Consider the following 25,168-nt stretch of genomic DNA (forward strand, 5'->3'; position numbering starts at 1 on the left):
TAAACAGAAACAAAAAAAGAACCATTTTTCTTTTTGTACATGTTTTTTTTCTTTGTTGTTTTACCTTCTTTGTTTTCCAAAGGAAATGTGACAATGAAAAAAGCTTATTTTTCATCTTTTGTTCTGATCAAAAAAGTAAGATCAAAGAACAGAACACTAGTGGTGTAAGAATGTTATAGCACCAGTTCTTTGATCTTACTTTTTTGATCAGAACACAAAGACATTATGGATAAAAAACGTGATTTAATTTAAGATGTTTATATTGAAATTATTTTTGGAAAACAAAAAAGAAGAAACTAAAGTTGAAAATTGGTTCGTTTTTGTTTTTCTGTTTTTTTTTATTTGAGTTCTTTTTTCCCTATTTTTAAACAGTAATTTGAAACAGCTTATTTCTTTCTTTTTTTTTTAATGCTAAAAAGCTGTTGGCTGTAAAATACACTGACTCTTGCATCTTTGAGCAGCATACAAACCATTTTGGGCACACTTGCAGCAGGAAGCCAGAAAGGGTTGCAACTTTTTAACACTTTTTCTCCTTTCATATATGAAATTTGAGTTGGGACATTAACATTGTTTCATGTGCTTTGATAAAATATATCTAATTAGTTTACTATGTTCTAGAAATATTCTAAATGATTAAGTTTGAGTATTCCCGTGTTTATAAATGCTTTTATTTTGACAGTCCCCTGTCTCTGCAGGCTTAAAAGTTTGTGACCTCCAGCCCTGCTGTATCTTTGTCTTCATTCCTTTACTGATTCTAAACTTTATCAAACTTTCAGTCAATTTAATATCAGTTAAAGTTAGTCAAATCGAGGGGTATTTCAAACTGTGGAACTAGAGATTCAGCAACAGTGACCAAGGAGGACAGGGCCAGTCAAAGGGCCATTCAATTCTTCAATCAACCGGTCAGTCCACGTCCTGACCCCATGAGCACGTCTGTGCATGGACACTGTTAGCGCGACCTCTCCAGATGTGATCTACTAATGCCACCTCATGTGTTGCATCAGTGTTAGTGCTAACCTCCTGGATTATTTTTAGGCTCATGGCACAGTTATGAAGTCTGATGTTACAAGTCAAATGGTTTAGCTCAGTTGGCAAGCTCACTTTGTTAACACTTCCAGAAAAAGGCTGGTACTTTTTTAAGAAAGGGGGGTTTAAATGTTAAAACAGGATAAACTCACTGAAGCACCAATAAATAAATGCATATTTCTCTTGCATTGATTAGAGTGGTTAGTATTTAGGTCAGAAATAAAATATGTTTATCACAGCCTAAATTTGCATGTTTTTGCTGACCCCCACAGCCCCCTTATAGTTCCCCCCTTTACCCCTTTATAAGCAACCTTGGCTAAAGTTTGATTGCAGCTCAAATGTACAGGGGTCATCAGGGGTCCAAGCCCAGGCCCTAAAGATGAGGTGGAAGGAACGATCTCAGCTGTCTGAAATGATCTGTTTTTGATAGTTGACCCTGTAAGTTTGACCTGTAAGAGCGACATTTTTAAGGATTTCCATGAGAGGAGAATCTGGTGCGACAGAAATTCTGATTGTAATCCGAGACGCTCAGATGGTTTTAGGTTTCTGTTTTAGTCTGAATTTATGCACTGATCCACTCCATTGTTTTTAAAATGGTCCAGACTTGGTCCAAACCTGGTCCAGACCCAGTCTGGGCTCTAGGACTGTGTCACAGCCAGCGTGTTGACGTATCCGTGTGGACACATGTCGTTCTCAGAGACACAGTGGGAGAACTGCGCGGTGTTGCTGCTGCCCGCCAGCTTCCTCACCCCCCGCACTGCCACGCACTGCTCCACGAGCTCCAACAGGCCACAGGCGAGCAGGAAGATGTTCTTCAGCATGAATACGGACACCGGCGCCTTGTACACGTACACCTGGAAGCAGCGTACGACCAACAGGGGGGCGTTTACCAGCAGACAGGTGAGGAAACGTGCGCACAGCCAACGGCAGCGCAGCTCGGAGGCGGTGAGCTCGTAGAGCCAGACCACCGGCATGGCGAGGGCCACGAAATAGACGGACAGCACCGTGTACTTCAGGTAGACCGTGGGGATCTCGCCGCGCAGCAGCAGCTCCAGCAGCGTGAAGCTGTCCAGCAGGTCCAGGCACGTGCTCAGGAAGCAGCTGTGGGCGTGGTGACGAGTGGCGCCGTTCAGGTCCTCAATGATGGAGTTACAGAGGCAGAAGAGGAGCGGCGCCGACAGCAGCACGATCACCTTAAAGCCAGTGAGCCCACATGGCACCTACAAAGAAAAGAAGTTGGAGCACAGGTCTGACTTAAAGACATTGGTTTAGCACATTATTTCCTCAATTTTTACTTTTTTAATTGACTTTTCAACTCGCTTTGTCCCAACAATACCACTTTTTTGACACTAGTGCTCCTTCTTTAACATTTCAACTTTTCTTAAAATGAATAATGAAAAAAATCTTCCTCCATTTGTTTCTTCCCTCCCACCCTGGTCCTAATTCTCTTCCTTGCTCATGGGACTGCAGCATTAAACAAACATTAAATGCAGAGGTTTAAGTAGGCTAGTTAATGAATAAGAAGATGGTAAACGTCTGGCAATAAAGCAGTGAATAAAAATAAATTAAGTTGGAAAGTACCAATTCAATTAAAGATGAATAAAATTCTCATTAACGCCCCCCTGTTGGTCGTACGCTGCAAACGTAAACAGTACGCTAACTTTTTGGACTGTAGTAAATAAACGTTTCCAGACCTTGAGCCCGATCAGCTCCACGATGGAAGTCTCAAGCACCAGCACCACCTTCGGCGTGTACGCGATGACGTATATGAGCCAGGCCAGGTAGGCGTAGGTGAACTCTCCCAGGTTGCAGCCGAAGATGGAGCTCTTCTGGTGGAATCCGCATGCGCGCTCCCGCTTACTGCGCGCGTTCTTCATGAAGAAGATGCCCCATCCGGAGACCACCACCAGGTCCGTGGCGATCCAGGAGCACCAGTAGAGATCGGTGAAGATGATGAGGTAGAAGTCCAGGACCCCCCCTTGAAACACCAGCAGCAGGAAGCACAGGCTCTTATACAGCAGGCTGCGCGTGGATCTGTGCGCGAGCAGCGGCGCGCTCCCGCTAAACTCCCCCGATGTCATGACGCGGGCGGCGGCCACCAGCGGCTGGAAGCTGCCGCTGTCCTCCTGGAGGATGCTGCCGCTGCTGCCGCTGCTGCTCCGAGGCTCTGCCCGGGGAGGAGGCGAGGACAGCGGGGAGGAGGAGGAAGAAGAGGAGGAGGAGGAGTCCCGGGAGAAGCTCAGTACTCGGTGGTGGAGGTGGTGATGATCGGCCTTCACGCTGTCGCTCCCAGTTTCAGAGATCATTGTAGGAGCGGAGCCTCCCTCTTCTGCTCCACTCTCTGTCTGAGGAGCCAAGAGGAGGAGAACTGAAACAGACATGCGCAAACACAGGCGCGGACCAGCGGACTGGACTGCAGCTGATGATGACTGTCAGCCAGTTCACTACAAAACTTAAAGTCTGTTTGATTAAACAATTATTCTAATTAGGTCCTAAAATATACGGAAGAGGATTAGGTCATAAATCTGACTTTTTTTTTTAAAAGTTAGCATTCTTGCATGGTTTTTATCATAGATTTAAAAAAAAAAGTTGGATCTAAAACAAAAATAGAAAAAAAAGTAATAATAAAAATGTAAGTGGTCCCAATCCTCTCCCATAACAATATAGGCTATTTTTTAATTTTTTTTTAATACAAATACAATATGTTGTAATGTAACAATGTTATTTTATCTCTCTCTCTATATATATATCATAATAATATAGTAATAATATATTAGAATCTTTAATATCTACCCTGTGTGCTCAGCATCTGCAGGTATGGCATGGGGGTAGACCAGGCAGCATGGCACTGTAATCCTTATACTTACTGGCATTGACTCATTCACTGCACATCGCTAAAACACATCATCCTAACTGTGAAGCGTGGTGGTTGCAGCATCATGCTGTGGGGATGCTTCCCAGCAGCCAGCCCTGGAAGGCTTGTAAACAGGGCTAAAATGAATGTGGCAAAATATAGGAGAGTCCTGGAGGACAATATTATTCACTCTACAGGAGAATTAGGGCTTGGGAGAAGATTTATTTTCCAGCAAGACAATGACTGGAAGCATATAGTGAAAGCTGCACAGAAATGGTTTAAAGACTACAAGGTGAATGTTCTGGAATGGCTGATTCAAAGCCCAGATCTCAATCCAGACTTGAAAAGGCCTGTTCACGCCCCATCCCCATGCATCCTGACAGAGTTTCAGCAGTATTTTATAAGGAAAGTGTAACATGGGGCAGATTTTTTAAATTTTCCATCACTGTGATGTAGGTGAATTGCTTCATTGAGAATTAAGTGTAAATTAAAGTTTACCACCAACTAGGGGAAAAAAAGACATATCCAGGACTTATTCAATCAAGGATATTATCAGTATATTATCAGGATATATCATCAATAAGATTTGTATAAGAACCATTAAACAAAACCAAACATTTCTTACTTTAAAAGGTTTGGAAAAATACTGAAGACTGCAGCATAACTGTCTCCACTCACGCTAAACTGACTGATGAAGATTTGCAGCAGCTGAGACAAACCAGAGCGTTTCCACCAGAGGACTTCAAAAAGAAGAGAAATACAGAGATGGCACACAGAAGTCAGATTGATAATAAACTTTAATTTCAAGTTAGGATGGATGCTGTGGAACATAGAAAACACACATTTCAGTATAAACATATGCATTCTTATGGAGTTCAACAAGTGGAGACTGTCAGGGGATTAAATAAGTTTCACTCAGAGGATTAATATACATATGAAGATGGTTTAATCACGTTTGGTTCTTAAAGACTGTTTAATTACACCAGATTCGTGGAGACAGTTTAATCAGTCGGGTTCAGGAAGACGAATTTGATTGTGCCGGGTTCATGAAGACGGTTTAATCACACCAGGTTTGAGAAGATTGTTTAATGACACCGGGTTCATGAAGACGGTCTAATTACGCAGGGCTCTTGAAGATGGCTTAATCAGACCAGGTACATGAAGACAGTGTAATAGTGTCAGGTTCATACGGACAGTTTTATCACAACAGGTCTGAGAAGGTTTAATCACGCCAGGTTCATGGAATGTTTCCAGAATCATCTACAGGATCTACAGACTCTTATCAGCTTATAACAGGTTATTGAAGAGAAGTTTGCTCAGTGCTGCCCCCCTGAGGGCTGGAAGATGTCTAAAGTGATAACTATTCAGTTCAGTAGAAAACCTGTTTTAATACCATCTCCAGCCACATAGAGCACTGAGTAGCTCACTGTGGGCTTTGACAGCATGCTGAAGAGTTTTACATTAAAATCCTGGGATTTTAGATCAAAAAGAGGGAAATGGTTTAAAGAAAGGTGAAAACTTAGAATATAAAGTTAAATGTTCAAGAGATTTTTAATAACAATAATAATTTAGAAACCCAGCAGTGTGACAATAATTTATCTTTAATTTAACGTTAAACGACGTGCTCTGAACTAATTGGTTTTATTATTTTTAGGAAAAATATTAAACTGTGTTAACGACTTTTTAAACTGTCAGTATTTTTAATAAATATCTGGATTACAACAACATTTAATTTGGCAGGATTTGATCCAAAAACACCTGTGATGGGTTTTTTTTACAAGAAATTCTTGTTTCTTTTTTTTCTGTTTTTAACAACATTCAGAAAGGTTGCAGATTTTCAACTGGTGCCTTAATATTTGATCTGAAACAGATTTTATGAGCTGTTCAGTAACTCAAATGTGAAACAAACAAGGTTGCAGAGGAACAGGGCCAACAGAGCTTTTAATGTTATCGCAGTATTCCAAAAGTTTGACTTCTGATATGATACTAGTAAAAATCAAATGTCCATCACTGTTTTTACACAAACAAACAAATGACTGCATCCAAAACTGGTTAATTTAGTCAGTTTCATTTTGTTAATAGCCACTAAAATCAGACACAGTTATAGGTAATGAAAAGGCTTGTTGCAACCTGTAATTTCCCAATAATCCTCAAGTTTTTTATCAGTATGATCGATTTACTGCTTTTGATTGGGTCAGAGCCTCCCTGATCAGAATCATTAGTATCAAACATGTTTGGATTTATTTATTTTTCTTTTATTAGGATTTAATTTTTGTGCTTCTATGCCTTAATTAAGATAAGACCGTGGAGTCTAGAGTGGTTGGTGATACTGCAAGAGCCATAACTGCACTCAATACAAAAAAAAACTATATAAATATTATTCCTGTGCAATATGACGTAATCGTGCAATACATGCAGATTGTGAATGTTTTATTTGTATGCTTTTGTTTTTGTTTTTTTAAACACTTTCTTTAGAATATTTATGTCATGAATTAAATATGTTTCATATTTATGATTCCTGATTAGGGAGGCTAAAATAATCTTACTGAGAACAAACTTAAAGATTATTATGACAAGCCTCCAATCAGGCTTAACGTTGATCCACCATGCTCAGCGGATATTTTGCAGTTTTAAGCACCTGGTATTGACGTTTTTGCCAACCTGACTTTCCTGGATGGTTTGAGTTCCTTTATTCTGATCTACATGTCTCATTAATGATGTTAAACCCTGAATAAAGTTGTTGTAGAGCTGTAGGAGAAGGAGTGTAGGACTGAGATGGTGGTAAAAGTAGGAGAGGAGAGCCCAGCCTGTGGTCTCTGAATAGCTTTAATAAAGAAACTGTAGTTAAAATCTTACATCATACCGCCACATGGACAGTAAAGTGAATGTTCGGGGTCTCACACGGGCGTTTGGAGGATGATGAACGAGTCAAACCCACACCCACAAATAAACTTGACAATGTTTATTAGCAATATTTGAAGAAAGTTTATAATCTGAGTTTATCTTATATTGAGTTTTAATATTTTAACACGTATCGCACAGATAGACTGATGAGGATAGAAAATGTTTAGCACTGACGGGTTGATTTTTTAAATTTTTTATCTTTTATAAGTTCAGTAATGGCCTGCTTAAAGGCACTGCCACAATACAGAGGGAGGGAGGGAGAAGCTACTGTCCATCACTCGCACGACACAGTCCATTCTAGTGTAGTGTAGTCTAGTATAACGGTGAAGGGGTGGGAGTAGAGGGGGTGGGGCTGCTATAGGTAAATCTCATAGAAATCGTCCAGCTCCTCGTGAAACAAGTCCCACTCGTCCTCTGAGTCCGTCACCTCATCGTCTGTGCCGGCGGCGAGTAGCATGAGCAGCATCTCGCTCAGCTCAAACGTCACCCTCTCCTCGTCGTCGTTGTCGAATGAGTCAGTGCTTTCCCGCTCGTCCAGGATGTCCCACAGAGGGGTGTGCCTCGAGGTCTGGAGGGGAGGGAGAAACGAGGAGAGTCTGATTGGATGTCCTGTCTATACTTCTTTATACAAGGATAGTCTCAGTCATACCTCTTACCTACATCACTCAGAAGAGGAGCGTTTAATCTTCAACCCCAGGATCTTTAAAAAGTCAGAAATGAACTGAGGTTGTCAATTTGCTGCTCGCTTTGCTTGGAAAGAATTTATAAAGGACCTGAAACTTCAGGATTTGGCTTCATTAGACACTTTTAATACAAAGATAAATGACTTGGGAGCAGACCCATCGGCCTGCAGATCTATTCAGGGGTAAGCTTTACAAATATTTGCTGTTTGAATTCATTATGTTTTGTCTCTAAAAGTACAGTATGCAAAATTGCTCACTAGGTACTTAATTCCTTTTGTTAATCTGTTCATTAAAAACTGCTTTCCATAAGGTCTGTTCACCTAACAGTAAACCACCATTCTGGCTCCATGGATGAATTTCACAAAGAAGGGAGAAAAGTGGTTAAAAGTGACCTTTCTGGTTCCCACTGTGAGCTACTCACAAAGCATTCTGTGACATCATACTTCAGCGATAGGTAAGCTTTTATGGCCGATTGCGAATCAATCCAGACCAGCTCAGTTTGGTACAGTACACAGTCATTTGTGTTTCTACTGCCAAAAGTTGGGAATGGTACTAAAATAACTGATCTGCACCATCCTGGAAGCCTAGCTGCTTACACAGACTGCCTGAATGACATTAACTATTGGATGGTACAAAACTTCTTGCAACTTAACTACTCAAAATCTGTAAGTATATTGTATAATCCCTACTACTCCCCTCCTATCAATAGCCACCATGGTCTCCTAGCAGCAAATATTAAACCCACAGGCAGAAATGTACCTGTTTGACAATAATCTCCCATTTGAATCACATACAAAAACACTCATAAAATCTCGTGTCCTTGTATTATGCACCATGTCCAAAATAAAGACAATACTGACGCAACAGGACCTTGAAAAACTCACGCCCTCACCTTTTGATACTTTTGAGCATACATGTGAATGCAGAAAACAATGTTGAAACAATAACAAGTGCGATTCGTAACCTGCAAGAAAACAACACATTTATAGCCTGGATTATATTATATTATATTGTATTGTTATATGATGTGTGCGCTTTGTACTACATTTACGCAAAAGAAGGATATTTCTAGAAGGAAACAGTACTCTGGACCACATTGAATGTGTGATATGTTAGTGTTACTCCTCTGGTTTTATATGCTAAAAGAAATTATTGCTCTATCTAATTTGGTTACAATTCTACCCACGGTTGAAAATAGATATGCAAATGGGAGCGCTAGCGATCCCATAAGTTTTATTGATCTGTCACAATCATTATTCCCTATTAACCGTAATTTACGTCATTGCCCCTTTGGCTGTTTTGAATAGTTATTGCTTTCCTTTCTTTAAAGCTTGTGTCTCTTTTATTGCCTCTTTCTTTATACATTTACTTTTATATCTATTAATTTTACTGCCTTTACCAGATATTCTTCAGCTTCTCTGATTTTACTCCCTTTTATTGTTGTTTGTCTCTCTTGTCTTTATTCCTCTTTGTTTCTCACATCTTAAATTTTGGTTCCCTTGGTCTCAGTCTGTGCAGCAGGGTTCCTGTGTTGCCTGGGTTCCTGTATTTGCTTCTTGTCTAGGTCCTGTAACTGTCTGGGTCCTGCTGATATTGTTGGTGTCATTGTTCAACTGTCTTTGTCTTTTGTTGGGTTTTGTTCTTCTGTTAACTGCTTCACAAGTCAAAGCACTTTGTAAACCCTTGTTTTTAAAAGTGCCATACAAATAAAGTTATTATCCTACTTATCTGACCCCCTTTTGTTGGGGTTCCTGGCACACCTTTCTGACACTAAGGGGTAGAACTGAAGATAAAGTTGGCTAACACCTCCACCCAGTTGAGTCTGGTTTTTTGCCAATCATAAAAACAAAAGTACAATCTTATGTTGTGTTAATCATATTTGCACACTGACTCTGAAACTTTTGTATTTAATTTCCTCAGAACAGGTTCGATTTTTATTTGCATCCATCCAAGTCATTTTAAAGGGTGACTAACCGTTCAGAGCAGGGGCTGCAGCTCCCTGCTCTTTAAGCACCATAATTTGTCCATGAATTTTGTGGACATCAACAGTTGAACATAACAGATAAAGGCCAAAATCTGTACTTACAACAATGTAACAAAGTGACTGAATTTCCAAACATGCTTTCTCTCTCTCTCTACATTAGCACAGCGCTGTGATGCACAAGCTTGTGCAAACACCCATTCAGGTCTCTGCTAGAATGAATAGACCCTGTGCTTTATTCCTTTTTTCGTGGTCCAAAAATAACAGATCCAGAGAGCAAAGATCTTAAGGGTACAACTGATTGTGGCAGCAGTAATCGATTGAATTATTTCACAAAATCCTTCATACTGACAACTTGTGGAAAATCACCCTACATTCTGCAAAAATACTGCAGTTTTAGATGAAGGAGTTTCCTTTAAAAAGGACATCAAAGGTGTTTGCATTTTTCTGTCTTCTACTTTCTCCATCCAGCAGAGGGCGCTGCGGTACAGGAGGTGAAATAACAGCTGTTCACAGCATTTTAAGAGCAGATTTGTATTTAAAGTAGAGAAGCATTTATATTACTATATACCAACAAAAATAGATGTCCTACACATCCAGTGTTAAGTTTTGGTCAGGCCCTAGTGTTTAGCATGTTTTATGGGACATTACCCTGGTTCTGCTGTTGGATCCTGTCTGTCGTCTTGTCTGTGGTTGAGCTTCCTCCAGCCGGCCATCAGGAAAGGCGTGTTTGTAGAAACAGTTTGAGCCAAAGGGGCACGTTCCACGACCTTCATCGAAGTATCGACATGGTTTACTCCTAAGAAAAGATGATACGAATGCGTCAGACCGTCTCTGCTCAGCGATGCTTAGGTGATGAACTTTTCCTCCTGGATGCTGTGATTAATCTAGTGGTTTAAATCTGCACAGGATCTATCTGAAGTGATTTATTCTTGCATACTCTTTCTTACATGACTGCCCACTGCTGCATTTATTCTGCTCACAGCCACCCACAGCAGCTGTCCATCTTACTCAAAAACAATGAAGAACAAAAATCTGTCAATAAAGTGTTCATTGGGACACAAAACTAAGACAAGCTGATGTGGACAAAGCCTCTTTAATTAACCTTAAAATAGGAAACTAAATCAGGCTGCATCTAAGAACAATTGTTTCCAACTACAAACAAGAACTGTCTCAGCTTTTTGATGCACGTGTCCTTGTGTGTTTACCCCATGCCGTCCTTGTACTTCTGGATGAGTTTCTGCTTGTCGTCTTTATCTTCCACCCAGTACTCACTCGGGATTACAAAGTTTGATGTGATTCGACACTCCGGGCATGACCTGCAGAAGCGTTACATTACTTTCCTTCTTTCTGAGCCAAAAGCATCTAAACTTTCAGGGACAAACATGCAGTTTCTGAGTGACTCACTTGATGATTTTGCTCTCAAACTGTTTGGCACTCCTCCACTTGCGAATACACTTCAGACAGTAGCAGTGGCTGCAGTTAGAGAGGATGCCGAAGCGCCGCTCGCTTAAGTTGGGCTTCTCAAACACCACCTCCATGCACACGCCGCACATCATGTCCTTACTGCGCTGGATGGCGAACGAGATCTCCATGTCCTTCTCATGGGCTTCGATGCACGCCTGAAACGTATACATCAGATATTCTTATTGCCCCGACTAACAGCAGAAACAAAACATTTCTAAGACAGTTCTTATCAACCCAGAGAACTTTTACTGGTTAAAGAAGCAAACACCTTTAAGAGTCTGTTTCAAGAAAACACTTAACTGGCTAACTGATGTGTAACAGTTTAGATTTCACAAATAAACCACTGACTTCTTACTGAGAAAAGCATACCTATTTCCAGCCAATAATGCTTGTCCTCTTCGGTTGAATACAGCTACTGTTTGATGTTACTGCTTAAAAAGTCTGACTTTCGGCAGACTATCAATCAGTTTCCGTTAGCTGACATTTACTGGTCTTTGGCTGTTTTCACAGGAGAATGTCCAGTAGATAAAAATTTTAATGGCCAAAATGTCCAGCTGATAAATATGCCAATTACCGGATAAGTTCATGGTAAATGCATACATATAATATATTGTGTTACCAAGAAGAAATATTGTAACAATCCTTTTTATATAAAATCAAAGTAATTTTACTATGACCCACTTCCTGTTTGGTGCAGGTAATAAAGAAGCAGAAACAAAGGAACTGTAGACAACTGAGCAAAATAATCACAGATGCAGCGTTGGGATGGGGATGGGCCTGGGCCAAGCAGAGAGTTTTAGTGGACTTGGATGAGTGGGTAAATCTACCTATGAATAATTCTCTGAAGAAGTGGAGCTGTATCAACACAGAATCATGCCATGCAGAAAAGTGGGGATTGCTTGGACCTTGACGTCGAGAGCACCATCTCACTTCCCTGTAGCTAGGTGTTCATGCTTGGGCGTCCTGTCTAATCAGCAGCAGTGCTGTAGGAAGAGCCATCGATGTGAGGAGGACTGTACTGAACACAGTGAATGCTCTAGCCTTTCTTCAGGCATTCTCCAAATAAAACACAGTGGTTGGATTTTACGCCTCTAGTGGAGGTTACAGTTGAGATCATCAGTATATAAGGGAACAATATTGGACAATAGACGGTAAGGCTCAATTTTCACTTGTAATGCAGAGCTTTAACGAGGTGTCTACTTGACTGAGCACTGGTTAGTTATTTGTCTGAATGATTTGCTGGTAATTTCAGTGGAGGGAGGTATTTGGTTGTTGTAAGCTGCTTAGTAATGGTAGAAACCAATATGCTAACTTGCAGCAAATGGCACAAATGTAAAGCTAAGTACCGTGTTTGTTTATGTGTTTATTACAGGCATATTGTGCAACTGACTGCATGCATGGAGGGATGGCTCCATTTCAGTTGTGTTTGTTTAAACAACTTACATTAAGACGAAAAAGAACGTCTTTCTGCAGTCATTAACTAAGTCTGGACATGTGTAATTTGCGTAAACAAGCAAGCTATGGTTTATGTCAGGCTCAGTTTCTGTTGTTTCAGTCTTGGGTCAGGTTCGGAAAATGTGTCCCTAGGCCTCTTTCAGCGTAGACTTGAAGCTGTGCCAAAGTGTTTCTGTTTTTATATGTTTTATTGCTGTTAAATGCAGATTATTGGTTACTTGTGGCTACCTAAAGCAAATGTCAGGTTGTTGTTCTAAATGGCCAAAATTCTTGAAGACTGCTGGCTGTAGACAAAAAAACCCCTCTGCCTTCAATATAAACTTAACTCTTTTCTAATGTTAAATAATTAAGTTAACTATGGTTCTGTTAAAAGGAAAAACTAACTAACTGCCCACAAAGCCAGGTATGGAGGTAGAGAAACATATTTTGTAGGGACGTGCCCTGATTTGCTACAATGCTTAGTTCAAGTGTAACTGGCAATTTTGTTATTTTCTTACAAATGCAATGTTGATGTTTTTTTTTTTTTTTTATTAACATGTATAGTTTAGAATTTCATAATTTCACTGGATTTCCACCTTGAGTGGTCATGACATCATGCTGAATAATCTGTGGAGAAAATGAAAGTGATTTTACTACTGGAACCAGATTCTATTGACTGAAAGCACCTTGAGCATGTTGTTCTCAGTGATGCAGATGAACTGCATATAGCCAGTTTACATGACAATGAAGGTGTCATTGTTAAATGTTGTCATGTAAATGAACAGCCAAAACAATTCAAGGTTAACATATTTTTCTTATATTGTTGTCAGGTAAACATAACCCACACATCTCCAGAGCTCCAGCTGGTTGTTTTTTCCATTAGCGTTACCTTCGTGTGCTCGGAGCGCTGGGCATTGTCGGTGGGGTGGAGCACCTGCAGACCGCACATGTCACACACGTCGCCGTGAAGATAGGCACAGTTGATGCCATAGCGACACTCTCCGACGGCAGCGTACGGGCAAAGCTGCTTCCTCAGCTCTTTGTTCTCCTGAGCTACATTGCCGTCCAACTCCTCGATGAGCGGGGCCGAGGACTCAGACTTCACTGGCTCAGCTTAACATGGACAAAATACCACAAAACAGCAATACAAATTTAAAACATGAACTCATAATGATAGTGAAATACACTGCTTCATGCCCCTTCTGACCTGTGGAGCCTTCTCTTTCTTCAAACAAATTTTATTAATATTTTAAACCTACTAAGTTGCAAAACAAAGCAAATGAAACCATAACAATTCCCATCATCCATCCCTATTATTAAGGATCTATCATGTGTGTTTATATGAGATAACTCACTGCGTCCACAGTAGGGCTGACCCGGGACAAACTCAGCTGCATTGGCCCAATCCCTGGCCCCTGGACCGGGTATTGACCCACTGTGTTCTGGATCTGACGGGCCAGCTTGTGAGGCGGAGGGCAGCGGCAGCGTCTGCGAGGTTGGAGGATCCTCGTTCTTTGTCGGTTTACAGTGTTCGAACCTGAAGAACACAGGAAAAAGAAGCACTGATTAGAGAAGTCCAGGATGAAACAAAAGCAGTTATAAAACAACATTTTACAGACAATAACATTGATATTTGCAACCCAGGATTACAACTGACTATCGACATTGGGATGGGGGGGTTGTAATTTAGACCCTGGTAGTTTTTTGTTTGTTTTGAAATAATCTTGTTTTTGTGTGCAAAGTAAAACAATCAAAAAATACAACTAGGATGTTTGAGCTGTGATAAATATTCCTTGCTCTGCTTTAACAGCACTAGGGAAATATTTAAGACAATAAAACTAAATTTTTTATCTTATTATACCAACAATCTTTCCTTTTTCTTGACTGTCCTTTGTTGGCAACTTTTGAAAAAATGGCTGGGAATTAGGGCTGAACAATTTGGGAAAATAATCCAATTGCAATCTTTTAATCCAATATTGTGATTGCGATTTCATAAGCAATTATTTCTTAAGTTCCTCATCTCATAAATTTTACAACAAAACAAGCAATAATTCATTCTATATTATAACCAATGCAATGTTAGATGAAACTTGGGCAGTACATTTTTTAAAAAGATCTAATTGTGATGATTTTTTTCACTCATTTTGCAAATTTGATATGAACTGTTGTGTTAAAGGGAATGATCATTTTTTATATTATTCTCATATTTAATAGGAAAAACACAAAAATGAAGAAAACAGGGTTTTTCTGTACACTATTCTAAAAATATGGCATTAGAATGATTGCATGATATGCAATGCATAACATCTCTGCTGCAAAAAAAGTTCTGAACTGGTATTTTGACACAAATTTCAGGTTAAAGAAATACTGCACCTTTTGCGATTTGAAAATTGCAGCAGGCCATGTTGCAATTTAATCTAATTTGCGATTAACTGCTTAGCCCTGCTGGGAACTGGCAAGGATATGGCCAACCTTTTGGGCAAAAATGAGGGAAAACCTTATCTTTATTTCTCCACCTTCTGATTTTAAGATCTGAAATGTGATGTCCAAACATCTTATAGGTAAAAGCAAACTAACAATTGTGATGAAATTTAACTTTTAACACAAAGAAAAGTTATATAAAAAGCAGCTTCTTGGTTAAAATTGGTAAATATTTCTGTTTATTTGAATGCATTTCTACAGAATTCTCCCTTTCAGTTAGAATAAAGAGATTATTGGAGTCCTCAGGGTTACTTTAATATTACCTCAGCAAAACAAACAGACAATAGCTGCACCTTTATGTCTGTGTAAATGCCTGTGTCCTGTTAGAGTACAAGATGTGCCGTTAATTGAGACTAGGACAAAGAAAACTTAAAGACACAGAGCCTGGCCTCACTGTGTTCACTGTGTCCAGACATGTTCAGTGTTTTTACTTTGATAACGACCTGTAAGCAGTCTCTACGGCTCATTTTGTGCCTCTACTTTTGAGAATACATCCTTTCTGCCTGTAAATAATAAGCATGTAAGAGGAATGTGAGCTGTTATTTTCCCTGCTGAGCTGTGCAGAGGAGTTTTACGACTTCAGACACAGATACAGTATCTTCTTTAGCTGTCATGAGAGCACACAGTGTGATGTTTAACACAGAAAAACCGATAACTGAATGTTGTTTTCATCACATGCTGTATTCTGAAGGCCTTGGCCTGAAAAATAAGACTAATGGAGGGGAATTTGCTGTATTTTCATGTGTAAAATGTTCAGTGCAGAGCTGATCTAGAAGTTATATTTAGGATCTACATCTTGTGATTCTCTCAGTGGAGACGTGGTTGTTTTTCTTCAGATACGTTGGATGAAAACAAGCAGTAGTGTTACCGAGCTACAATCACCAACTCACTGGTGTTTGCTTGACCTAGCCATCAAAGAATCAGATTATATCAGAGATGTAACTGTGGTAGGGATGAGGGAAAAATGTGCCATAAAAATATTAAAATCATAAAAGAGTAAGGGTGTGATGGAGGCCATGGTTCAGTTTGTACCTCAGTTTTGGTGCAGTCTGTAGTGGATTGAACATCAAAAACAAAACGGTGCAAAATAAAAAGAAGCGAAGAACATTTCCTGACTTTAAATTATAAAATAAATACAACAGGAAAAAAATCAAATCTAAACAGGTTCAACTGCCACAATGCCACAATTCCTGCTTATTTGTCTACAAGAAACCATGGCAATTGAAACTGGGCATATTCTGTGTTGAAGCTGAAAAATGTTGGTCATTAGTCGATTATACCGCAGTGATTGATAAGAAGAAAAGAGAGGTGACATCACAGGAGATGGAAAGTACAGCTGCTGAATCTGCTGAGGAAGAGGATAGGGCATTACTGGACACCTAGGTTGGAAATTTACTTTTTTGCCTACATTTTGAGTATCAGACTTGCGAAAATGAAATATTTTGTGCATGATTCCTACAATAACATGTCAGAATTCAGGACTTGTTTAACTATCTCGGACTTAAGATGGGTAAACCATTGGTCCAAAGACGCCTTTAGCAGATGCACCAGCTACAGTACTACTTATATGATACTGAGTCAAACCATCCCAGCTAGAAAGCCGTCTGTAAACATTTGGCTTCAGAAATAGATGAGTGAAGCAATTTTTCCATGGGAAATACCATGGAAACAAAAAAAGAAGTCCTCTGTACTAAATATTGGCTAATTTCTTGACGATAATCAAAAATGGCTTGTTAACTATTGCAGACTTTTTGAATTGCACTCCTTTTATCACCATCTTTCTCTGATATGATTTAACATGCAGCCCTGGTCTAATTGACGTTGCAGCTTTGGTGATTATATATGCAGACACTTCTCAGTCATAAACTTAAAATGTCTTCAGAATAGAACCACGTCAACTCTATGGCTACCAAACAGCATGACTAACAGGCCATGACAGTCCAAGCACCCTGCCGTACAAAAGGAAGAGCTGTCCGTCACTCCTCCGTCAGACATCACTGCTAACCAGTCTGCTCCCACAGAGCCACTGGAAGAACGGGGAGGGGAGGGGCTGCAGGAGGCTGCATAAATAAAAGAGAGCGGAGGCTGCTGCAGCAGAATGAACCCGGGGAACCCAGCAACAGCGCAGGAGGAGGAGGAGCGGCAGAGAAAGAGAGCAGGAGGGAAACACAACGTTATGCAATTACCATGCAGGCTGCAGCGCTCTGTGTCTGGCTGCAGGAGAGAGAGAGTATGGGAGCCATAGATGCAGAGTGAGAGAGTGAGACAGACAGAGGCCATCACAATAGACAGCGCCTGGGGACGTGAACCCTTCATAAACCCCCATGGGGGGTAACTTTCTATGGACTCTTTAATGCAAGGGTCAAAGACATAATGAGGACCTCCATCTGCAGGAATGTCACTGATCAACACAACAACAACGTCTACAAGATATATACACTTAGCTTTGAGCTAAGGCCGGGCCATATGGACCAACATCACATTTCAATATTATAAAGCTGAATGGTGATACCCAATATATACCTCCATATAAAAAGAGGTTGTCAAAATACCAGGATTTAGGGATGCTCTCTGTAGTAAGTATCAGCTGTATGAAAGAGTACGTTTATGGAGTTTATTAGCCGTGTTTCCACCAGGTGGTCAGGTCTGATTGAGTACAGTTTGGTATCGCTTCTCCGCGGCTGGGTTGTGGTGGCAGCAGGCTAAGCAAGTCCTTTTCCACATTTTCCAGTTCCTCCTGGGGGATTCTGAGGTGTTCCCAGGCCAGATGAGATATAAAATCCCTCCAGCGAGCCCTGGGTCAACCCTTGGGTCTCCAGCCCAGTCGGACGATCCTAGGCGACCGCAGGGAGGCAACCAGGAGGCATCCTGATCAGATGCCTGAACCACCTCAACTGGCTCTTTTTGAGGCAAAGGAGCAGCAGCCAGCCACCCTCCTTAGGAATCTCATTTCGACCGCTTGAACCCACAATCTTACTCTTTCGGTCACTACCGAAAGCACTCAACCACAGGTGAGGGTTGGACTGACTGGTAAATTGCTTTCTGGCTGAGCTCGCTCTTTACCACGACGGTACAGTACATCTGCAAAACTCACTCGTGAATAAGACCCAGAGATACTTGAACTCCTTCACTTGGGGCAAAGACATATGATATTAAGGGGAGATACGGAGTATGCCCACTTATTTTTACTTAGCATTATCGAGTTTTCAAAAAGCATATTACTTTTTTTGGTTCTTACTGTAAACTATTTTTCCACAGCATTAACCCTGGCATACATTTTCTTTTTTATTTGACATCAATACTACCATTTAAACCTCACTCTCTTACCCCTTTTCCTGTTAAAAAAATACTCTCATTTTCTTTAGAAAATGAAACAACACCAACAACATGTCAGAGCAACACACGCTCAGCCACAGTCTTCCTACAGGCACTAAAACCACCATAACACCATAGTGATCATGATGATGTGTGGGTGAGTAAAGCGTCCCTGCTGCAGCTGGTGGTCCTCAGAGGGTCTCAGTCGGTAACTATGGGGATGCAGCCAGACATGCCGCAGACACTGTCTGCAAACTGCTGTCTGGGTACATTGGAGCCTGACAACAGAGCAGCAGACTAATCCGCTGCTCAAAAGAAGGAGCCTCGGCATGTTTGAGCGTGTTTCACTGTGAATAAACACTGCTGACCATGTTTAAAGCCCGCTGCAGTGTGGTAGATATTCAAAACAAGCACAGATATCTGCAGACGGCTGCAGAGGTATTTCTGTCATTTCTTTATCTTAATTTATTTTACAACATTCATATTTCCAAATCTGTTTAGCAATGAAATTTAATTTAGTGATGTAAAAATAGACATGATATTCTTCAGACTAGAATAAGGCAAGCTGATTGCAAAAACAAACAGAAACCCTTTAAATTCATGATTAAATCTACATGGTACTCCTTGAACTAGATGACCCCAATGAGGCGTGTTTATTTCATGATTAAATGAACATGATACTCATCAAACTAGACAGCCTAGACAGATCACATTTATTGTGACAAAAACCCCTACTTGACGAAAAATACGACATTTACTGCAGTAAAATGCCCCAAAAAGGCAAGCTGATTATCACAGTACCTTTAAACCATATCAAAAAAAGAAAACATACTATCGTTGCTTTTCAGATAAACTCTCAGAATAGTGCACTATCATGCCCACAAAAAATGTATTTTAAGATGTGTTAAAAGGATAACTGAATGTTTACACATGCATAACTTCAGGTTCCTTCAAAGTTATCAGCAGATTGTGACTCAGCAAAACAAGCCAAAAATTAGCTAATTTTCAACACATAACATAATTGTCATTGTGTGCCTTAATTATACTATTCTAAATGAAGAAGGAAATAAATGAACACTGATGTTAAATGACGATAATTATTACACAGCTCTTTTGAGATGAAAAATGCACATTTATTTACAACATCTTACTGAACAAAATAAAGAATATTTCTACTGTCATGTAAAAAAGCATGCACAACAGCAGCTTTAATCCCATTAAAAACCTTAAAGCGTTTTCATACCATAGCATACGCTATACATTCCTGTAGCCCTGAACCTACACTGACTGGAAACAGACCAAAACATAATCTGAAGAAGGAGACAAGACTGCACACTAAAGCCTGATTGATGCTTTTGCATCAAATCTATATGCAGCCTACAAAAACAGCCTCATCAAAAATGTCACTAAATTTCACAGTGACGTAGACCCTCCAGCCCTGTGATTGGTCAGCTGGGTAGCACTGGGTGACTGCCAGTGTCTAAGTAATGTCTACAGACATACTGTGTGTACTCTGCTGATGTAACTACTCAGATCTTTTCGTCAACATCCGACCTACATTTCCTAATCCAGGTATCTCCCAAAAAAATTCCCTGTCCTCCTCTTCAGCTGATTCAGAGGCTGTACTTTCCATCTCCTCTGATGTCTCCTCTCTTTTCTTCTCATCATTAACTGCAGTATAATCAACAAAGTTGCAAATCTTTTGCAAATCCAACACTTTTAACTTAGTTTCATGTTGTGTTTCATGCAGAAAGGTGCAGTATGGGTAACTTGCAATAAGGCTAAATGTTTTTTTTTTACTTACGCTGTCATTTTGATATGATTTGTGGATTAAAGAGTGACATTTTTAACATGATTGTTCACTTTTTAATTGAAAATCATTGGTTTTGTTCTGGGGTGTTTTTGTCAAATATTAGCATCGAAGACACCAAACAAAGCTAATCTATGCTTACATCTGTGAATTAAATTTGCATCAGAACACCTCTGCTGCAGAATATCTAAACTAAAGTGGTACTGTGATGCACATTTCACCTTAAATATCATTGCCATATATAATAAGAGACACCTGCAGTTCAAAGTTAAATAACTCTTGAATCTTAAATCGTAAACACTTACTTTTCCCTCTGAAAGCCCTCAATTTCACCATTTTAATGACACTATCCATGCCTTCACAGCTCTTACAGAAGGTTTCCTAATGAGCCTGGAACTTGGGTGACTTTGCGGTAGTCTTATAGATTAAATCCACACCAGTAACTCCCATATTGAATATCTTTTTATCCATTACTTTATCCATTTTTGATCAACTCCGCCACAACCGATGTGGGCTGTTCAATCATCATGTCACGCTTTGCCAAACAGTGCCTGTGCAAACACTTAAAAACTGGAGAAGAGAGCCCGAATGACTCATAATGGAGAGAAAGAGACACAGAGAGGCTGTGATGTGTCCCTCTGTCCCTCTGTGTCTGCAGTGACACAGAGGGACACATCACAGAGAGGCTGTGATGTGTCCCTCTGTGTCACTGCAGACAGAACTGCTTTGAATAATGATTTAAAAGAAGCCAATTCAAAAAAGTGGTAGTAGTGCTTTTTACACCTCGGCTCACACTTATCCATTCATACACTAATGGTGCAGGCTGCTATAGTCTCCATCATTACTGAATAATCCCATTCCTACTCATTTACACACCAGTGACACTGCAGTGGGATCAGTTTAGGCTTTAGTGTCTCACTTAAGCACTCATCAGCATCAGAATCTCTCTCATTGACATGGATCAAACCCTCCAGTTTAGGGATGACCGACTCTACTCACTGATCCACAGTCACTCCTTCTACTGTTTAGACAGAATACTGCAGAGTTACGTAGAAACACCATCACATGCTCATGGCAGCTAAAGCCACGTAGATTTGCCACAGAAGTAGAAACCAGGCGTTACATGTAGCAGGGCGGTGACAGACGTGGAGCAGCCTGAGCTCAGACACGGACCAACAACATGCTGACACTCGGAACAGCGGTCTCAGGTGTCAGGTCCCCTTGAGGAGCTCTAACACTTCTCAGAAGCTGAGACACTTTTAGAAAGCAAGTTAAAGCGAAGCTTGACTGACAACTGGGGGCACTTTTTAGGTCAAAGCAGCTGACCATGATGACCACGAAACATCCATGTCCCTTTATATTTTAGAGCATCAGATTAGAATAGTTTCCTTACCTGCATCGGTCCCCAAACACACAGTTTCCCTTCTGAAAGAACTTGCAAATCATGGCTGCAGGTTTGCTGTTGGTCAGATCATGGGAGTATCGACAGTTTTCTCCTTCTGTGCAAAGACCGTGCATGAAATATCTGGAAGTAAAACACAACGGCAATGGTTAACAACCAAGAAATACACTGATCAATGAACAAAAGTAGTTGGTTATTAAATGTCAACGTCAGCTTCAGTTTGGAGAGAATCACGAAACAATAAAATCACACTCAGAATATCAAAACATGAAACTAAAAACTATTTTTTGGAGAAGAAATACCCAATTATGAGATTTTGAAAGCACAGGGTCTATAGTGCACAAAAAACATTGACAACATGAGGACCAGTGGGTGGAGTTGGGGAGGACAGGGACATGACCACAGTTGCCATGGTTCGCGTTATGCAGTTGTCCATTGAGTTTACTCCTCAGTGGCGACGCACACCTACAACGTCCCGTGTCTTGTTGCTCTGATTAGCCCGTAAAGATGTGACAGACAGAACGTTCATCCAATCACCATCAGAGTTACTTTTCAAAGGCTCTGCTCTTTCCAAAACACAGTCTATGGGAAGTATCTGGCGTGTCAGGTTACATTACCTAAGTGTTGCCAATACACTGTATTGTGAAATTAAGACATTGTGCAATAGTATTACTTGCAACGCTTGATGGATTCTCATGGGCACATATGACATGACTGGGCTGGGCAAAATGAAGGTTTTAAGTGTTATGGACATATTTTTAAAGAGATAAAAGGCTAAGCTAACATTGTAAATATCAATGTAATTTATGCTGATAAAAAAATCAGTGTCAGGCCTTGTTAATGTTCACCAAGCAGCAGAAGGATATACAAAGTTATCACATCGTTTCCAGGTGTTATGAACTAGAGTGAGAAGAATCATCAAGAATGAGAAAGAGAGCCTTATAGTACAGAACCAGACTGGCAGAAGTGCGAAGCAAAAGATTTCAAAGACTCTGGAAATAAAACTAGTGAGAGATGTGTCTAAAGACCCCAGAACAGCTGCCAAGACACTGGTGAATGACTTAACCAAGTTGTAAATTGTAGTCAAAGAGAAAATGATCACGAAAGCCTTGCACAGGAATGGACAGTGAGGCTGCAGGCAAAGAAAAACTGCAAAAGAGACACCTTCAGGCCAGACTGAAGTATGATGCAAAATGACCTGGAGAAAGATTATGCATGCTGGTAGCATGTCCTTTAGTCTGCTGAGACCAAACCAGAGCCATGGAGGCGTTGCTTATGTTTGGAGAAAGACGGCAGAGGTGTATAACCTAAAGAGCACTGTCCTCACAGTGAAACACAGCAGTGGGAGTATTGTGCTGTGAGGATGCGTCAGTGTGTGTGGAACTGGGAATTTCGTAAAGATAGAAGGAATCATTAAGAAAGAAGGATATACAAAGATTAAAAAAAAAAACACTTTGTCTTTCAACACGACAACTACTGAAAGCATACATCACTCCTGGTGAAGAACTACCGCCAGAAGACTTGCATCCCACTGAAAATCTGTGGGGTGAATTGAAAACCAAAGTCCATGACAGAAGGCAATCAAATCTGGAGGAGATTGAGAGATTTACCCAAGAATAATGGGCCGGGATTCCTCAAGAGACGTGTCTGAGACTTGTTGAAAACTACAACAAACAACTGCAGACTGATATCCAGCAAAAAGGAGACATAACAGACTATAAACATCAGAAGAGCTCATGATTTAGACCCTGGTAGTTTTTGTTTTTAGTGAAATAATTTAGTTTCTGCGTGCAAAGTAAAATAATGTGAGCATCCAAAATGAATCTAGGATGTTTTGAAAAGCTGTGTTAATAATTCCTTGCCTTGTTTAACAGCCCCTGGGGAATAATTGAAAAAAATTGCATTTCATGGTATTGGTATATATTATCTTAATAAATGTAATTTTTTATTGGCTGATAGGAAAATTTCTTCTGACATTTATAGCTGTATATATTAGCAGTATAAAACATTTTTTGTCCTTAAATATCAGTAAAATGTCCAACTGTATGACCAGGATGGGTGGTAGTCTAGGGCTCCACACACTCAAGGGGCCCCACTGTGAGCACTGAGCATTCTGAATGAAGCCTCAAACATAAAACAACTACAAGACTGTCTACTTCCCCACTTTTCTCTCAGCTCTGATTGGCTCAGCCTCTCTTTGACAGGAAACTCTAGGTGTTCTTTACAATAAGCAGCATATAATAAGTAGTGAAGAAATGTCACTTTTTTTAACCAAACAATAAGCCAAAGCCAAACTGTGGCCCCAAAATTAAGGTAAAAACTGAACTGTGACCTCTGTGAACTGTTACACCCCTGAAGGCAAGCATTATGTTTATGGAATTTCAAGCAGAGTCTTGTATTACTGGTATTGCTATTGGCTTCAATCTGCAAAAAAAGTGCTCAGGTATGTCAACATATTGGCTGTCAGCATAGATCCAGTATGATGCATCCATATTTATTTTGTTGTAGGGCTGCTTCATTATTGCAAAAATCATAATTACAATCATTTTGATTCATACTGAGATCAAGATTGTTCAACTATTTTCATCGTCTGCTTCACTTGTATTTCTCAAACTAAAACACTCTCAACATTTTTAGAAAAAAAAAAGAAAAAACTAGTAGAAAGCATAAATATACAAAACTGATCTCAATATTAAGGAAGTAAAATTCTTAATGTGATTCTATCAGAGATATATTATCTATCTATATAAATAATATAAATTTATATCCTTACTGTGTCCTCAGAAAAATAGCACATGAATGAACAAAAAATACACACACACAAACCACTATGAAGCGGACAGCATGACTATAGCAAACACACAGAGGACCTTGTTTTGATTTTTCCTTTGAGTGTTTTTGCTTTTCTGATATTCCCCAAAACACTATCTCTGCAATATTAATGCCAATAAAACAATATTATCACTATAATATTAAAGCCAATAGTGCAGAACGACATCTATATTAATGCCAGTAAAGCACCACTGTCTAAATAATCAATATCAATAAGGCAGTGCCATATCTGTTACATCAGTGCCAGTAAAGCTATGTTAAGGCTGTATTTCTATACCATTTTAGCAGTACTGTGCCTACTACTTTAATGCCTTTAAAGACCATATTATCTATAAGATTAATGCCAATACAAGGCTGGCACAGCTTGAAAAACCTGACCAGCAAGCCTCTTCCTCTTGTTGATGTCGTCTTTCACTTTCAACGGAAAGCTAATCTTAGCGCAGTGAAAACAGACAGAAATGAAGCATTTAGCTCGGATATGACTCATATACTGTTCGAACGTGGTGTTTTAACGCTGGTTTGTTAAAGTGAAAGTGTTCATTAACAGCTAGTTATCAAAGTTAACCGTAAAATAGTGCTGGTGGTTGATAGTGACACGGTGGCATGGGTTTAAGGAAGCAGAGTTAACCGATGTCAACATCCAGCTATCAAACTGCTGCTAACCTTACAAAGCCCCAGCAGCTCAACATAACAACACAGTCAGGAGGCTAACGGCTAAGCTAACAGCTGACCGAACCTCGGTAGACGCGGCTGTCAGTCGGTAGTTAACCACCGTATCCCCGCTGTTTTTGTCCCAAACCACAGAACACGAAATAATCTTCGACACTCAAAACCCAAGTCGTCTTGTCTTACCGACAGGTAACGTGTTTGGTCCACCCTCCTGATACTGCTGGAGTCGCCGTAGACGCTACTGCTGCCTCCGCCATAGCTGTTTATGTTGAGAAACCACCGCCGGACCTTCCGGCACGCTTCGGTAAAG

At 40.2% G+C, this 25,168-nt stretch overlaps 2 protein-coding genes across 3 annotated transcripts; both read right to left on the bottom strand.

Moving 5' to 3' along the window:
• Positions 1-1,405: 1,405 nt before the first annotated feature.
• tmem121b (transmembrane protein 121B) lies at positions 1,406-3,332 on the bottom strand. Its single transcript, XM_041781338.1, has 2 exons — positions 2,721-3,332; positions 1,406-2,246 (listed from the first exon to the last, which is right to left on the bottom strand). Exons 1-2 carry the CDS (start codon positions 3,330-3,332, stop codon positions 1,665-1,667), a joined length of 1,194 nt encoding a protein of 397 aa, XP_041637272.1. The 3' UTR covers positions 1,406-1,664.
• Positions 3,333-4,659: 1,327 nt separating this feature from the next.
• Positions 4,660-25,168, bottom strand: mkrn1 (makorin, ring finger protein, 1). Of its 2 annotated transcripts, XM_041780653.1 has the most exons (9): positions 25,042-25,147; positions 21,349-21,480; positions 13,705-13,886; positions 13,239-13,462; positions 10,856-11,070; positions 10,657-10,767; positions 10,100-10,247; positions 7,441-7,484; positions 7,212-7,352 (listed from the first exon to the last, which is right to left on the bottom strand). In XM_041780653.1, exons 1-8 carry the CDS (start codon positions 25,113-25,115, stop codon positions 7,446-7,448), a joined length of 1,125 nt encoding a protein of 374 aa, XP_041636587.1. In that variant the 5' UTR covers positions 25,116-25,147; the 3' UTR covers positions 7,212-7,352; positions 7,441-7,445. The 2 variants fall into 2 exon arrangements, with proteins under 2 accessions (XP_041636586.1, XP_041636587.1); XM_041780652.1 differs by lacking the exon at positions 7,441-7,484 and having other exon boundaries at positions 4,660-7,352; positions 25,042-25,168.

Source organism: Cheilinus undulatus, linkage group 23 (genome assembly GCF_018320785.1).
Source record: "Cheilinus undulatus linkage group 23, ASM1832078v1, whole genome shotgun sequence".
Classification (NCBI taxonomy): Eukaryota; Metazoa; Chordata; class Actinopteri; order Labriformes; family Labridae; genus Cheilinus; species Cheilinus undulatus.